This window comes from Culex quinquefasciatus, chromosome 2 (genome assembly GCF_015732765.1).
Source record: "Culex quinquefasciatus strain JHB chromosome 2, VPISU_Cqui_1.0_pri_paternal, whole genome shotgun sequence".
Lineage (NCBI taxonomy): Eukaryota > Metazoa > Arthropoda > Insecta > Diptera > Culicidae > Culex > Culex quinquefasciatus.
In genome coordinates this window covers 23394865-23412625 of record NC_051862.1, presented here as the reverse complement: position 1 = coordinate 23412625, position 17761 = coordinate 23394865, and the positions used below count along the sequence as shown (strand labels likewise).

At 39.9% G+C, this 17761-nt stretch overlaps 2 protein-coding genes across 3 annotated transcripts in view; both read right to left on the bottom strand.

Moving 5' to 3' along the window:
• The window catches only part of LOC6042925 (switch-associated protein 70), a 42059-nt gene that overhangs the window by 6482 nt on the left and 17816 nt on the right, over positions 1–17761 (bottom strand). The gene's annotated exons all lie outside the window — the stretch shown is intronic.
• Positions 16298–17145, bottom strand: LOC119766704. The gene is made up of 2 exons (XM_038252039.1): positions 16988–17145; positions 16298–16903 (listed from the first exon to the last, which is right to left on the bottom strand). Exons 1-2 carry the CDS (start codon positions 17142–17144, stop codon positions 16473–16475), a joined length of 588 nt encoding a protein of 195 aa, XP_038107967.1. The 5' UTR covers position 17145; the 3' UTR covers positions 16298–16472.

The window sequence follows — 17761 nt, the reverse complement described above, 5'->3', positions numbered from 1 at the left end:
TTAAAGTTATCGCAGTTTTAGTGAAAAAAGTTGTTTTTTTGCCAATTTCGGCATTCTCCGGTTTTTGCGCGCGGCGCGTCAAAAAACACGGATTTTATTTTCAAAAAATCATATCTCGTAATCCTGTTAGGGACCATCCATAAACCACGTGGACAATTTAGGGGAGCGAGGTATGGCGATTGTCCATGCTCCATACAAAAAAGTTTTTTTGTATGGATAATTGTTCACGAGGGGGAGGGGGGGTTTGGGTTTTCCAAAAAAGTGTCCACGTAGTTTGTGGATGGTCCCTTAATGAACTCCTCCCATTTTTTGGTATGTTACGTAAAAATGTCCGGGAAATCCGCTAAAAATATTTCCAGACATAAGCTCTTTGGTTCAGACACCGTCAAAACGGTATTTTAAAGTTTCATACGCCCTTTTCATATGTTAGGCTAGATTTTTTAAACTTCTTACTATTTTTCTTATCACCAACTTATCACCTTCCATTTGCGTATAAGACAATTGAAATCGGTTAAAATGGCGAGGAGTTATGATTTTTCGAAAAAAAATGGTTTTTGCGAAAATCGACGAAAATTTCCATTTTTCAGACCACCCTAACACGGCGTAGGTCACCCTAATGGCTAAACAAAAAAATACGGATCGAATTATTTCGGCCAGGGAACCCTCAGAAAAATTTTGAGCCCGATCCGAGCACTTTTGTTTTTTCATGCTGTTTTCGTCGTGGGGAATTGCTGCATATAGACGTCCATTGATCACGCATGATCTCAGGGGGTACCGGAAAACAAACCCCGTAATGGCGGACAATAGGGTCCTAAAGCCCTAAGTCAATTGTTATGTTCAACGGTAAAAAACAGATTAAAAACCATCTCTGATCACTTTTTTCATTTAAATGCAAAAAATAGGACAGGACAACATTTTTTTTTTGATGAATCCACTAAGGTCCGCGTAGAACGAGCTGTGAAGTAGGACCTTTTTGTCAAGAAAGGCCACGATTTTTTTTTTCAAATTTCGATTTAAAAATCGATTTCAAATCTTTCTCGGTCGTACAAAGTGTCATTGTACTCAGAAATATAAGCTTTATCGTTGTGAACAATAATATCACAAATTTAAGCTTCACTTTAAGACCCAATTGAAACATATCAAACGAAATATTTGAAACCAAACCTGCACAACAACATACAAACAGAAAAATGAGGCGTTATTTTGTATTCAATAGTCTTAGTTTGTTTTTCATGCTAAACACTGCAAATATTAAACTTACCGGAAGTTCCGGATTACCGAAACTGTTGCCCCCGAATAAGCCCCTGGTGGATTGAAAAACCTTCTCCGCAAATTAAATGCAACCGGAAGCAACCCGCCGTTAAAATCGATTGCCGCAGTGCCCAGAACCCTCGCCAGAACAAGTTTTACAGATCGGAATCAAAAATTAGCCACCCTTACCAGAGCTGAAAATGTCAGGGGTCCTGACGCGAAAATCGGCGACGCATACACGATTTTTTCAGATCCATTCACTGAACCGCAAAACCGTGACATAAACAAACCCGACTCAGTCGTGAGTGCCCTAGCTCACTGAGCAGTTGCAATGCGAGGCAGTAGTCGACCAACGCTCATTCGACGTTGCACGCACACACATAAAGAAACAAGTTTTTACACAAAAAGTTTGTATCTATGCGTGGAAATGTAATTTTGAATGTAAGTTATGGTTGTTTTAAGTGTTTTGCACAGTGTAGAACCATTCAATTGTTTAAAAATAGTCAAAATAGTGTTTAGAGAGGATTTTACGAGTCAGTCATACGACACGAATTGAGTGAGTGTAGCTCATTTTTTCACGTCTCTCATTCTCCAGCAGCCGACCGGCACGAGTCAGGCGGCAGTGGTTGAACGGACACAGTAGGCTTACAGTCACATGCTAGCAGTGAACTGACATTTTGGTTTGCTTCATGTGTACGCTGGGTTGGAAACAATTTGCAGGCCTGACCCTTACCTTTCATTTGCGGCCAAAACATTTGAAATCGGTTAATTTCCATTTTTTGAGCGATTTCCTTCAACGTTCGACATTTCCAAATGTTGATCTAGCAAACAAAACAGCGTGCTGCTGACAGTTCGCGGATGAACTTTTCTTTTGTTCTACAAGGGGAATTGGGGGTAAAATGGTCAAATTGGCAAACATTGTTGTTTTAAAATTTGGCCATTCTAGTGCGTTTGAAAGGTAAAATTTGATGTAACAATGCCTAATTTACTGTAAAAATTAATTACATCGCATCAAAGTACCGATATTTACGAAAAAATTATTATTTTCTAATTAAACCGAATAACGAAATAATCATTTAACCCCAATGCACCCCCGAATCTTTTTTCGCGGTGTTCATTCGCTCGCGCCAACTCGCGATCTCCGGGCGATGAACTTTTCGCCCAATTTTGTCGCTGGCACTTTTCAATGAGAAGAGTAATATTTTACGCATAACCTAGCAACTTTTGGACCAAAAGGCTTTGCCAATATCCCGGAATATTACATAAGAATGGTGGAAAACTTTAGAGTAAACCAAACCATTGCATTGTATAATAATAAAAAACACACTTAGATTTTCGGTTGCATGATGAACAATAATGAACTTCATTACCGAATTTCGGTAAGTTTCAGTTTACCGAACTGTTCATCAGTTGAAAATTCGGTAAACTTTACCGAGTTTGGTTAAAAGAAATCTGAGTGTGAAGATGCATATTTTCAAATAATTAGACTTCATGTTTGTATGGAAATCTGTATGAAATTTTTTTTTTTAATTAAAATATTCCTAAACATCCAAACCCGCCCCACTGCACCGTAGTAAACTCGCGTGCCAATGTTGAGCGAGCAACGGGACGTTAAGGAGGACGTCGTCGTCGTCGTATACGTATGGTGACGGCGCCACCGACGCCGTTAAATAAACTATCCAGCGACGGTCAAGGTCGTTTTGGCGCGCTCACGCGTCTCTTCCTCGAACCCGCTCGCTCGTTTACTTCCTCTTTAGGGCATCCAACTCTTGCGCCGACGACTTATACCGAGGGTTCCGCGACTGAGAACTTACTCAACTCTGAGTGCTTCTGCTCCGGGTGAAGATTAATCTTCACGTGCAGATGACTCACGAGGCACAGTTAAAAATTAAAATGTGGAAATTAATTTTATTTTATTTTTCTGTGATGTGTTTTTACGTGCCAAAACATCGAGATCTGATCGGGTCGTATTTTAGGCCACCATATATGGACGACCCCCTCCGGGGACCATGTTGAGCAGTGTCAACACGTCCACCCGCGGACCTTCCTCGTGGGGTCTCTGAACCATCACCACAAAGCCGGCTCGAACGGATTACACCCGCGCAAATTTCTCCCTGGGTTCATCCATCAGACGCAGCGTGGAGTGTGACCCTGTTTTTATTTGGATCGGTTTATGAACCAACGACAAAGACCGCGCCTATCCTATCATGGTGCGAGACGAGACTCGACGAGCAGCGACGAACTTCTTAGATTGGCGAAATCAGCCAATCAAAACGGGTATCGATTAAGCCGGCCCTGTTTGGCGCCGCGTTCGTTGCTGGCTGATTAGTTTGAACTTTTAGCGCGCGGAGATAAGTGTGGAAGTGTATAGTGCAGTATCAACAGCGGATCGATGAGGGTGTAAATTTGGTACCGTAAAACGGGGTGACTTTGATAGGTTTCAGTTTTTTTCGCAAAATGAAGAGTACAAATAAAATACGTACGGAATCGCATGGAATCATACTGACCAGAGTAGAGAAAGGTTCAAGGTATTTCTAGAAGAAGCTTTCATTAAATTTTGAAAAGTTTTAAAAGTTAGTTAACAATAATTAAGAAAACGTTGATGAATAGAATTATTTTCATATTCTTAAAGTGTCATGATTTTCTCAATGAACATGATTTCAAATTGAAAAACGCGTTTTTCCGCGGAATTCATTTTCGGATTCTTCGGACAATTTTACACTAGGAGAAAGTAAACGAAGTTAACAAATAATAAAACGATACTTAATCCACCTTTAGGTGGTTGGTGCCTTCCTCACATTCATAAAGTCAATACATTCAGTAAAAATTGCAACATTCCCTTAACATGTTTAACAAATCAATTTTATTACTGATTTCTTTTGATAGGGTTCGCAGACCTTCAATTTTTCTGGCTCATCGGCAAGGTCTGTGAAAAAAAAAACCTATCCAACGAAAGTTCACATGGAAGATTCAGACAATATTTTTATCACAATATCTCAGATCCGGCCTCCAGAAAGTATATAAATAACACTTAAGTGCCAATAACTTTTGATAGGGTTGTCAGATCCTTGATGTTATAGGCTTATTTGAAAGGTCTTTCAATTATCTAACTAACGATGGGTCGCATGATGGACCCGGACATCATTTTTACTGAAATATCTGAGATCCGGCCTCGAAAAAGTGTATAAATAACACTTAAGTGCTAATAACTTTTGATAGGGTTGTCAGATCTGCAATGTTTGGGGCTCATTGGAAAGGCTTTTTAATGCCTTTCTGAAAATGTATAACATGATAGGGTTTCTTGCAAAAACCACCCTTTTTACAATCTTCCGGACATACGCCAAAATCGTTTTTTTAGCATAACTTTTGAAGTACTTAACTAAACTTGCTGATTTTAAATAGAGACCTATGGGACCCCAAGACGGATCGAATGAGACTAAACGGTCAAAATCCGTTCATCCAGTCCGGAGATAATCGAGTGACAATTTTTTTGTCAACCCACCTACACACATCCACACAGACATTTGCTCAGAACATGATTCTGAGTCGATAGGTATACGTGAAGGTGGGTCTACGAGGTCGAATTAAGAAGTTCATTTTTCGAGTGCTTTTATAGCCTTTCCTCAGTAAGGGGTCGTGCATAAACCACGTGGTCTCCTTAGGGGGGGGGGGAGGGGGTCCAAAATCTGACCGAAAAAAACCATGAAAAGCCATGAGGGGGAGGGGGGGGTTGACGGCTGACCACGTGGCCTTTAAAAAAAATCTTTTCTTAAAAAAAAACAAAAAAATACGCGCTTTAAATTTACTTATATGCATACGTTTTTTGTTACACTTCAAAACCATTTAATTATTGTGTTTAAAATTATTACTTATATTTCAATGCCATAATATTTTCCAATTCAATATTGAATTATATATTTCGGCAGATTCATATCAATACTTTGAGCCTGTAATTGAATGTACACTTTTTAATACTCATTTAACTACGTTTTGCAAAAGTTTAAAAGCTGTTAAAAAATAAAATGACAGTATCCAAAGTTAAAATACCCTAAAAAATGCGTACCAAAATGCAAACACAATTTCATTTTTTTGTTGATGGTATCAAGTAGCTAAAAATGTGCTTGCAAATTTGCATTGAAAGTAGATGTAGTCTTCGATAGTTCTATTTTGGAACAACTTAAAAAATAAATATTGCTGACAATTTTATAAGATTTTCGTAACAAGGCAAAAAACTAAATATGTATTATAAATAAAGTGTCTAAAAATGATTTTATGCGAATTTTTTTTTTTCAAAATCTCAGATCTTAGCTAATTATCGTAGCTGGTCCTATAAGTGATCGAAGAATCTTAATCGAAAGATTTCCTTTTGACACTTAAAACAAACTCAAGATATCTTGTATCTCCTCTCTCATGCAATATTTTTTAAGTACAAAGAAACTTAAAACCCCAATTTCAGGATTATCGCGCAAAATTTCAGTTTCACTACCTCATTTGCAAGTGAAACGTCTAACATTAAAAAAAAACCAGTAACGAAAAAACGAACGATACATACTTTAAGATTCACCAAAAAAATTGATGAACATTTTGGTCTAAAATATATTCCTTATTTCATGGGTTACACAATTCGGATTGTTATATTACATAACATTTCATAAAATACACGATTACTATCCATCGTCAAAGTTGTAGGTATTTTTTTTTTGTTTTTTTTTATGTTAATAGGGACCATCTCTTGAGCCAAAGAGAAACATGGGCAAACATTTTAGATTTTTAGAGAAAAAAAACGAGCTTCAAGCAAACATTGTTTTTGTTTCTCAATTAATTTAAAGATTAAAAAAATAGGGGCCTTTCCTGAAAATATTAGTTTTTCTTTAAGCTGAGAAAATATACTATACCCTCAACTTCATATTTGAGATAAAACCACTCAAATATATAGACACATTAAAATAATAACTTAAAAGTTTTAAAGAGTCACTTAATTTTCAAATGCCGGTATCAATTTGTGAAATAAATTTCAATTCAATGCTTGACGGCATAAATAAATAACACAAATAAAATTCATTAAAAAATATGGAACGGTGCTTTCAACTCGCTTGAAAAATTATCTTATTTATTATTTTTTTGTATTTATTTTGAGGTAATATCTCCAACCAAAAGTTGGATCAAAAATCTTAAATCGTAGATAATTGCCTATTTAAACAACTGAAGAAAAAAAAATGTGAAATAAATTCCAAATTTTAGTTCAATCTTTTTTAAATTTATCAAAACACGTAGTCGATAGCAAAATCAATTTAAAGTAAGAGTAAGACTTAAACAATTTGGATGTCCATGACTAAAATAATGATTTCTAGCGCGTTGTCTACAACTTTTCCAAAGACACGAAATCGATTTTCGAGCAATTCTATACAAAATCTGTCTTTATTATTAAATTTTAATTTTTTGATTTTTTTAATCCGTCTGAAACCTTTTTTGGTGCCCAAGCCATTTTGCATAATTAGTTCGTCCATATAGTTTTCCATACAAATTTGGCAGCAATGAAAATTAAAAAAAATCTGTATCTTTAGAAGACATTTTTGGTCGATTTGGTGTCTTCGGCAAATTTGTAGGTATGGATAAGGACTACACTGAAAAAAATGATAAATGGTAATTTACTTTGCTGATTTTTAATTTTACTTTTTGTCTCTAAAACATGATTTGCAAAAAAAAACACTATTTCTATTTTTTTTTAAATTTTGCCAACTTTTCAGAAATTTTCAGAACGGGCAAAAAATCGTTGTTTGAGTTATGAATTTTTGAATCAATACTGAATCGAAATATTGACCGCAACTTAATTTCAATTTTATTTTTCGATGTAAAATCAAATTTGCAATCTAAAATTACCTTAGTGAAATTTTCATAAAGTGCACCGTTTTCAAGTTATAGCTATTTTTAGGTAACTTTTTTAAAAAAAATAGTTGCAGTTATTAATTTAAAAAAAATCGTTCCCAAGTTTGCCTAATTTTGAAAAAAAAAAAATTTGATATGCTGAAAAAATTCTTTGTTGCTTTGTTTCTCAGATATTGCCATGCAAAGATTTTAAAACAGAAAAATGGATGTTTACTACCCAAACAACCCATAATTTTCTTATGTCGATATCTCAGCAACTAATGGTGCGATTTTCAATGTTTATAAATAAAACTTTCGAGAAATTTTCCAATTTTTTCGAAATCAATATTTTCAAAAATTTTGAATACATATGTTTTACTAAGTTGCTTGTTTTTTTGTGAGTATTTTTTACTTTCTGTACCATTTCAACAAATTGTTATACTGTTATTATTTACCTTAAACTTTGTGATATCATACTTTATTCACTCTTTTAAGTGAATTTCTGTTTTTTTTATATATTATTAAATTGGTTTTAATGGTGTTACAGCACCTACACAAATTAAAATGTTTTCTCTTTGACCCAATGTCACCCCCTCTAAAGGGTGAGTTTGAGTTAATTTTAAAACGATTGGCATTTATGAACGGTGTGATTATACTAGCCATTTTCTGGGAAAATGTTGGTAAATTCAGGAGCATTCCCCAACAATATTTATTTCGATATAATTTGAAATGTTTTTATTGCGTTAAAATAACAACAGTAATATCGTTTTTTGACCAAAAGTCACCACCACTGACGGTGGTGTTTGTGGATAAACATTTTTGAAATCTATACTTATTTTGTTTTTTTTTAAAGATTTTTCACCTTGGAGGAAAAAGCCACGTGGTCATATAGGGGGAGGGTTGGCGAGAAAACACGAAAAACCATGAGGGGGGAGGGGGGGTCAAAAATTCTCCAAAAAAAGGCCACGTGGTTTATGCACGACCCCTAAGGTGAGGAAGGCAAAAATTGTGTGTTTTTGAAACATAATTAAATAAAATTTCCAAATTTTAAGGCATTTTCAGTAAAACAATTTTTATACAAAATGTGAAAATTTTTGATTCGTGCTTCGAATTCAGTTTAAAATGCAATAGGAAATGATAATTTTACAAACAAAACTATTTTTAACAAATTTCAGGCAAAATTCTGACTTTTTAGCAATTTTAACTAAACTGTATATATACAGTTATTTTGTATTTTGTTAAAAAGCTTATAAACTTAGTTAACTAAATATAAACATTGATTTTTTGTTTAAAATTATATCAGCAACCTTAGCGATGGTACATTCGACGCAAAAATAAAATTTGAGCACCTTTAACCTGATTAAACAACAAAAACTTGAAAGTCTTATTCCCCCCTTTATTCAAAATAAGAATTTTCATCGCAACTATTTTTTTAAACACTATTGAAAAAACTTTTTTTCCAAAAAGAGTTCATGAACCTTGTGTGGCCTACCCGAGTACATGTTTTAAAAATAATAGTCTTAAGAAAACCCTTACCAGTTGGAAAATATTCCAAAATTAAATTGAAATCCTATCAATGTCACCCCGGTTTACGGTAATCTTTAGAAAACTTGTTCGAAACGTAAGTGGAAATGCATATTGATTGTATTTAAAACTTTTTTTTTGTTGCTCTAAATCTTAAAATCCCGCCAAAATATCTTTCCCACCATTTAATGAAAATAATCAAAACATCAACTCGGAAATAGACTAAAATGGCGCCACCGCCTCAGGATCATCATTTATTATATTATAAGCCATTTCGGCAATTCGGCTCGTTTATGTGTAAACAACGTTGTTGCCAAAACGTTAGCACCTTAAGAGGTGGCCAGGTAATCCGGGCTACGAAGCCTCCGAGCCAACGGTTCCTGAACACTCAAAATCCGGCCCATATAAGGAAAGTGGTTCTTCCGGAGTCGGCCGCGGCCGACAAAGAAGCGCGCCAGACATGACATGAGCAAAAACAATATTCTACATGAGCTCATTTCGGGGTGGAAACATGAGGCTCCGTCTCCGATAAATGTTTGCCTTTGCGGTTTTTTGTTTGTTTGCCGTCGGCAATCAACCCGTTATGGTTGAAAAAGATAAAAGGAGTTTTTTTTATGGTTTGATGCTTGCAATGAACCTAACTGATTTGCATACCAATCTGACGTGGCAGATATTATATCGATATCGATGCTAGCAGTAAGAGCAACCTTACCAGCGTGAGTATTAGGCCGGTTTTAGGGTTTTGTAACGCGTGTTAGTAACTTTGCTCCCACACCGGTCGTTGCTAAATGGGTTGCTAAACTAAAACGTAACGCGTCGGTTGGGAGCGAGTTACCAAATCTAGCAACGCGCTAGCAACGCAACTAAAACTTGGAACTGTCAAAGTTCAAAACAAAGCTTGTTCAGTTTTTATGTTCGAATGTTGTACATGTGTTTTTTTTTTCGTCTTTTGTCGGTCGAAGTGACCAATCCGCGCAAAAATTAAGAAGGGGTGGATTGCGGCAATAGAAAATCCGGTATGTATCGTGAAAAATGGCCTGGATTCCGGGCAGCATCATCTCATGCGCAGGGAACTCCTTCCGGATGATGTTTGCTGGTTTCGTAACCATGCGGAACGAGTTCCCTGCGCAAGAGGGAGGATGCTGTTTGGACTTCCGATAGTCAGAGCCGGCAAACACATCCGGAAAGAGTTCCCTTTACATCAGGGAGGATGCTTCTTGGCTTTCTGAAAGTTTTTGCTGGTTCCTACATAAGGTATTGGGGTCCTTTTCGACCCCAAACTTTAAAAAATCGTCATAAATCCAGTTTTTGACCGATTCCGGTTCTTTTGGTCACAAATGAAAGCTTAAGATGTCCCCTTTTCGAAACTGACATAGAAAACCGGATTTGGACACAGGTGGCCACGGGAATCGGCTACAACCGAAAAAAGACCTTTTTGAGACCCCAACTTTGACGACCTGTATCTCCGGCAAATTTCAACCAATCAGGATGCTCCGGGTTGCATTAAACAGGTATTTACCTGTACTTTGACCACAAATATTAATGTCAGGGCCAGGTGACCTACCGGTTCCGGAAATCCGGAACATCCGAAAAGTTCATGTTTTAATGTTTTACACATATATGTGATACACATACTCTCACAATGGTTGAAATTGATCCATAAAACTTACTAAAAATACAATACACGATTGCCAGAACCACTCTGGAGTGTTAGTGGCCACTTCCGGGTATCCTGGAACCGGTTCCCGTGTACCTGATGAACGGCCAACTTGACTTTTTTGGTGAAAACCCATCATGTTGCACTTCAAACTCCATGAAATTGAAAGATGTGTCCATCTTTGGTAATGCCGCTATTAGCTGAGCCATCCTGGCCAATCTGGAACCGGTTACCGGTGGCCCCTTGGGGACACTTCCGGAATATGAGAGAAATCCTATCATCCGACATATCGAACTTCATGAAATTGATAGATATGTCAATCTACGGTCATGCCGTTGTTCACTGACCCATTCTGGCCATTTTGGAACCGGTTCCCGGTGGCCCCTTGGGGATACTTCCAGAATATGAGAGAAACACTATCATCTATCATATCAAACTTCATGAAATTGATAGATATGTCAATAAACATCGAAATGTCAAACTTTATGAAATTGAAAGATATGTCAATTTACGGTCATGCCGTTGTTCGCTGACCTATTCCGGCCATTCTGTAACCGGTTACCGGTGGCCCCTTGGGTACACTCCTGGAATATGAAAGTAACCCCACCATCCGACATATCAAACTTCATGAAATTGAAAGATTTGTCAATCTACGGTCTTGCCGATGTTCGCTGACCCATTTTGGCCAATCCTGAACCGGTTACCAGTGACCCCTTTGGGACAATCCCGGAATATGAGAGAAATCCTATCATCCGACATATCAAACTTCATGAAATTGAAGGATGCAGGCACCTAGCTAGGGGTGGGCTTCAGGCACCCCCTGAAATTTTTGGAATACATATGGGAGAGAGGAAGAAGAACAAAAAAGAAGAAAATTTCATGTTCAAGCCCCCGGACCAAAATTCTGGCTACACTTCTGGAAAGATGTGTCAATCTACGGTCATGCCTTTGTACGTTTATTCATTCTGGCAATTCTGGAACTAATTCCCGGTGGCCTCTTGGGGACGCTTCCAGAATATGAGAGAAACCCTATCATCCGATGTATCAAACTTCATGAAATTCATAGATATTTCAACCAACGGTCAGCGATCAATTGCATAACCGTAGATTAAGGTAGTTTTCAATTTCATGAAGTTTGATATGTCGGATTATAGGATTTCTCTCATATTCCGGAAGTGTCCCCAAGGGGCCACCGGTAACCGGTTCCAGATTGGCCAGAATGGGTTAGCAAACATCGGCATGAACGTAGATTTACATATCTTTCAATTCCATAAAGTTTAATATCCAACATGACAACGTTTCATAAAAATAATCAAGTTGGCCATTTTTCTGGTATCCGTTTCCATGTTAACTGGCCATTTGGCCAATAAGCATGGTGATTCTGGAAGGCGTCTTCTGTTTTTTAGTATATTTTTGTTTCAATAAAAAAATATAATTGAAAATGGTGAAAGCTTTTATGTTTTCTTAAAAAAAATGATGTCGAATCATTTTCATGAAACTGCCATACACAATAGTTCAGCAACCACCGGTAAGGTTGCCGGGTAGTAATTTGCTAACCCAATTTAGCAACGACCGGTGTGGGACCGGGTGACTAAACTAAAATAGAAGCGTTACGGGTTAATAAAATAGCAACAATTTCCGCAACGCACCGGTAATGATGCTCTAACGATACAATATTTGGATATCGTTTTTTAAAAAGGCGCCTGACAATAATGAAAAAAAAAAAAACAGTTTTGCAGGCTGTGGAGTCGGAGTTGGCAAACATCTCTTACTCATGTTATACTCATAAATTAACCCTCTACTGCCCAAACTTTTTTCGAAAATTTTTATTTTCCTCTGCTTAGGAGGTCATATTGAGCAAATTTTGTTCTACGAAAAACTTTACTTCTCTTGTTTTATATTTTCTTGTTTCATTTTAAGAATTTAATTTGCATTTGTTTTGTTTATTTTATGTTTGTTTTTGATAGTATTTGGTTTACTGTACCACCTCCTATCATTACCTTTTGCCTATCTAGTTTTTTCATGTTTTACAGGTACTTTTGCAGTTTTTTGCATGTTTTTAAAAAAAAATCTGCTACAGAACGATATCATTATCATTTAAATTGTAAAAAAAATGGTTAGAGGCATAGTCTGGTACTCTACAAAAAAAATACTTATTTTCACATAATCTAGAGGAAATGGTAATAAGAATTACAGCAAAAGTTGACCCAGAAAAAAATACACTTTTAAAAACACTGGCAAATTCACAAAAAAAAAACAAGTCACACTTCCAACCTTAGAATTTTCTTAAATTTAAAGAGTTTTTCTTTCCAATGCTTTTCAAAGATCAAAAATTGGTTGAAAAATTGATTTTTCGTGAATTTTTAAATCGAAGCCCGCCTAGAGGCGGGGTTGGGTTGTAGAGAGTTAAGAAACGAGTAACAAAGCAACGATCTGCGATTTCAGATAAAGATATTAAAAAAATATTCAAATTAGTTCAAAATGTTTAAAACAGGCCTGCCCAACCTTTTTGGCTCAATTTTCATATATTTGATCGTCAAAATTACATTTGTTCATTTTTTCATGGTTTATTTGATGGAATCGGTTCACAGATGACCAGTGAACATAACTTCTCCAAAAGTTTGAAAAAATATTTTTGCAAGTCGTTTTCATGTAAGTTTTATGTGAAAAATTGGTCCGGCCCTCGGACCGGATTGATTTTTTAAGTAAAATGTAGATAAAAACGACTTGTATAATCTAATCTAATCTAATCAGACCCTAGCGCAGCCAATCTTTCGAAGGGATCCTGGAGAGTGCCTTAGGGTAGATGATGCCTAACACTCTTCTTGTCATTTATTAACATTTGTAGTTCGCCATCGGATTGAAATGCATTGAAACATCACAAGCGTTAAAGCGGCCAGGCCTACTGCGTAAAGCCGTATCGCAGAGATGACTCGTAATTTGGGTTGAGTTTGAGCACTGAGTGTTCGAACAACAACACAATTCTGAATCGACAGGGGAGGAAGAAGCGTGGGGACACACCACCATACGCTCCGTGATTTGGTTGTATTCGTTGGGAGCACCATTTTTTTTTTTTTTTTTTGTTGCCCAATGGGCATTGGGTTAAGTTCACTGCGACCACCTGAGAAGGCTATCTTTTGTGATGTACCCTGGTTACTGTCCATACTACAAATTACTCGTATCCATTGGATCGGAAGACGAGGGGTTATTTTGCAGACATGGTTTATCCCAATTCGGCGCAATACAGTCGATGAACTGTATGACCTTCTTGGGATGGGTGTGGTGCCATACATTGTACGGCGTAAGAAGTTGCGATCCAAGGAACCGCAGCCTTCGAGACACAAGTGCTCCGCAGAAGCAGAGTAAATGTGCCGAGCTTTCCAGCTCAGTTAAACAAAAACGACAGAGGTTGTTAGGCCACCTGCCGATTTTGTGCAGGTGATATCTGGCAGGACAATGTCCTGTTAGAAGCCCTGCGAGTATTCGTAGTTCCCTACGGTTTAAGCCAAGAAGTTTCCTGGCAATTGAAGGACTTGGAGTGATAAAAGTTTTAGCTTGTCTCAATCCTCGCATCTCACCCCAGATTGAAGCGATTTGCGATTGTCCCCAATTAGTTATTTCTTGCTTCACGGCACTTTTGAGATTCAAGGAACGGCTCGGGACCCACGAAGATGTTTGATGAGCCTTGTCTGGCAAGTTCATCAGCCATTTCGTTGCCTTCAATGCCGCAGTGCCCTGGGACCCAAAACAGCATCACTCTGTTATGCCGAGAAGCAAGTTCCCTTAGGGAAGCGACGCACTCCCAAACAAGTTTGGATTCGCATTTAGAGGATTTTAATGCCAATAGTGCAGCTTGGCTATCCGAGAAAATACCGATTTTTGCGTGTCTATAATTTCTCATAATACACGTCCTCGCACAGATGTGTATGGCATACACTTCTGCTTGAAAAACGGTAGGCCACTTTCCCATAGATATGGTTTCCCTGGTTCGAGGACCGAAGACTCCAGCTCCAGTAGAAGTGCCCATTTTTGAACCATCCGTAAAGAAACGAATAGTTCCTTCTGGAAGTGTAGGTCCTCCATTACTCCACATTTGGCGATTTGTTTCAATCACCTCGTATGGAATGTCCATGTTGGGCCTCGCCTCCATGCAGTCCGAGACTGAAGTTGCAAGGGGAAATGTCACAAGCCTTCACGATCCGCGAGTGACCCGTTCCATCTCCTTCCACCCAGTTGTTACACCGTTGTAGTCGTAGAGCGCCAAGCGCTGCCTCCTGCTTCACATGTAAATGTAAAGGCAGAATGCATAGCATGGCTTCCATGGCCGCGGTGGGGGTTGTTTTCATTGCACTCGTTACAGAGAGACATGCCAGTCGTTGGAGCTTGGTCAGCTTCGACTGACATGTCTTCTGTTCAGTCTTCGGCCACCAAACGGTCGACGCATAGGTTACCCTAGGTCGAGCGATGGTGGTGTAAGACCAGAATGCAAGTTTTGGTTTAAGGCCCCAGGTTTTGCCGAGCATTTTGTTGCACGCCCAGATAGCAGTAGTTGCCTTCTTTACCGCATAGTCCAGATGTGCATTCCAGTTCAGCTTTTTGTCAAGGATTACTCCTAGATATTTGACCTCGGAACTGAAGGTCAGTTGGGTTCCTTTCAAGGTAGGCGGCCTAAGGTCGTGTTTCCTCCTGTTAGTAAACGGGATTATCACGGTTTTGTTGGGGTTTATCGTCAGCCCTTCCTGCTCACACCACGACATGGTGCAGTTTAGAGCTGACTGTAGACGGTCCGATAACGTTCCGTCGTACTTCCCCCGGATGATTAAGACTACGTCGTCAGCATATCCAATGACTTCGTAGCCAAGTAGTGTGAGTTTTCTTAGAAGGCTATCTACCACCAGCAGCCAAAGCAAAGGAGATAGTACTCCCCTTGCGGACAGCCTTTGGCTGCTGTTATTGTGATAGATGTGTCTCCTAGCGATGCTGAAATCTCTCTGCTCGTAAGCATAGCATGAATCCAGCTCGCAGTTGTTCCATCGACGTTCCTCGACCGGAGCGCTTCATTGATGGCTGTGTACGAAGTGTTATCGAAGGCACCCTGAATATCAAGAAAAGCACAAAGTGCAGATTCTTTATATTTCAGTGCGTTCTCGATACGTGACACTAACGTGTGTAGGGCAGTTTCGGTCGATTTGCCCGCTTGGTATGCATATTGGTGTTTATGCAAAGGGAAGTCCTTCAAGAACTTCGCCCGGATGTGGTTGTCCGTGATTTTCTCCATAAGCTTGAGCAGCGTTGCTGTCAGGCTTATGGGTCTGAAGGCTTTTGGCGTCGTGGGATCACTTCTGCCGGCCTTAGGTATGAAGATCACTTTGACTTTGCGCCAGCTTCGAGGGATGTAGCCCAGGGTGAAGCTGGCTCGAAGTAGGTTGATCAGCTCAGCCATTATGGTGTCGGCTGCTTTTGGAGAAAGATTGGAAGGATGCCATCGGGTCCCGCAGCCTTCAGTGGTTCAAACGTGCCGAGGGCCCATTTGATTGAAGACTGATTGAACATTCGACGGGCTAGTTGGACTGACTCTCTTGATGGTCGACACCATGCGCCATCTGCAGTCCGGATACTAGCAGCATCCTCCTCTCTTTCAGTTGATTCTGGAAAGTGCATACTCATGAGTACTTGCAGTGTTTCCTTGTTTGTGACAGTGAGAGTGCCTTGCTCGTCTCTCACCTGTCCTAGACCGTTAGAATGGTCTTTCGACAACGCCTTTTGGAGTCGGGTTGCTTCAGACATCGAGCTTATGTCCTCGCAGAAATTGGCCAGGCTAGTTTTTTTGGCCCTCCTCAGCTCCGCGTTGTACTTCGTTAGGGCTGCTTTGTAGGCATCCCATTCAGAAGTGAGCTTTGCTCGGTTGAAAAGCCTTCGTGCCTCCTTACGGAGGTTGCTCAGGCTTTCGCTCCACCACGGTACGTCCCGACAGATTTCCCTCACCTTTTTGGGCAGCTTGCCTGATAGGCAGCCGTGACTCTGTGTTGGAGAATATCCGCTGCATTGTCCAATTCTTCGGGTGTTCGTATCCGTGGAGGGGCATGTGGTTTGGACCGGGAAAGGTGACCTCGGAAGGCATTCCAGTCCGTGTCGGATGGGTCACGAAACGTTTCCCTTTTCAATTGACTGGCTTCTATGTCGAAGACAATCTGTCTGTGATCAGATAGACTAGCTTCTTCAGAGACATGCCAGTTTTTATTTTGTCTGCGAAAGCAGCACTACACAGAGTGAGGTCCAAAACCTCCTGTCTTGCGACAGTAACAAAAGTAGGTTCATTGCCCTTATTGCATACATTGACATCATGCGACGACAGGTATTCAAGAAGGTACTCACCTCTTTCGTTGACGTCTGTGCTTCCCCATATGGTGTGGTGGGCGTTCGCGTCGCAACCGATGAGGAACGGTTTGTTGACAGCCCTGCAGTAACGCACAAGTGCGTCCACCTCAGGTGGTGGTATTACGTCCTGGTCGCCCGGGAAGTAAGCGGATGCAACGACCACCTCCTGCTTTCCTCTGGTCGTTGGAACCGTTAGCGTTACAGCTACGATGTCACGCTGGGTAAATTCTGTAATGAGAGAATACTTGATATCTCTGCGTAGCAGAATTGCAGATCTTGGGGATGTCTGCGAGTTGCAGTAAATTAACTTACTGTCTGGACTAGTAAGTCCGCGTATTTTCTTGTGGTTTACCCACGGTTCCTGGATGAGAGCAACTCCCAGTTGCTCTTTTGTGAACCTTCTGCTAAGCACACTTGATGCGCCCTTAGCGTGATGAAGGTTCACTTGGATGCAGCGGATGCTGCTCATTGTCCAGGGTGTGCCGCCTTCTGCCCGTTGTCCATTGGACTCGAGCGTCGGTTGACGGATTCCGACGGCTGTGTCGCCGATGTATGAGGACCCAGGATCCTCGTGTAAGCTCCCCAAGGCTTGCAAGCTTGGGGTTACGGGTTTGCTTCCTTTGCCCTTGAGGGGTTTCTGAGCGTTGCTGGTTCCAGGCGGTTGGGGCTTTGAACCGCGAGCGGTTTTTGGCTCCGTACCCGTTGCAGCATCGGTGCTAGAGGCGATTGGTTTTTGCTTTTGGGCGTGGGGGTTGGGCTTAACCGCGTTTGCTTTCGCAGATGGTCGTTGCTTGCCCCCCTTGTTGCCTTTTTGCTGTACCGTTCCACCTTTCGCGGGATTGCTCGTTTGAGCAACAGAATTTCCTCTTTTGGCGGTGGATGCGCCCCCGGTCACCTTGCGCAAGCGAACCTTGCTGAACTTGAAGTTCAGGTGGGAGTTGTTGGCAGCGATGGTCTCTGCTGACTTCTCATCTACCTCCAGCAGCAGTTCCACCGTCTTGGCAATCACTTTCCTTTTGATTACCCGCCAGGATTTGGTGCTGAGACCGATATTTTGATTCTCCATAAGCTGGAGAATGCGTAGAG

Coding starts and splice junctions, on each gene's coding strand:
- LOC119766704 (XM_038252039.1), bottom strand. CDS start 17,144: ATGAGCAGCATCCGCTGCATCCAAGTGAACCTTCATCACGCTAAGGGC. Junction 16,904..16,987: donor CGGACTTACTAGTCCAGACA/GTAAGTTAATTT, acceptor CTCTCATTACAG/AATTTACCCAGCGTGACATC.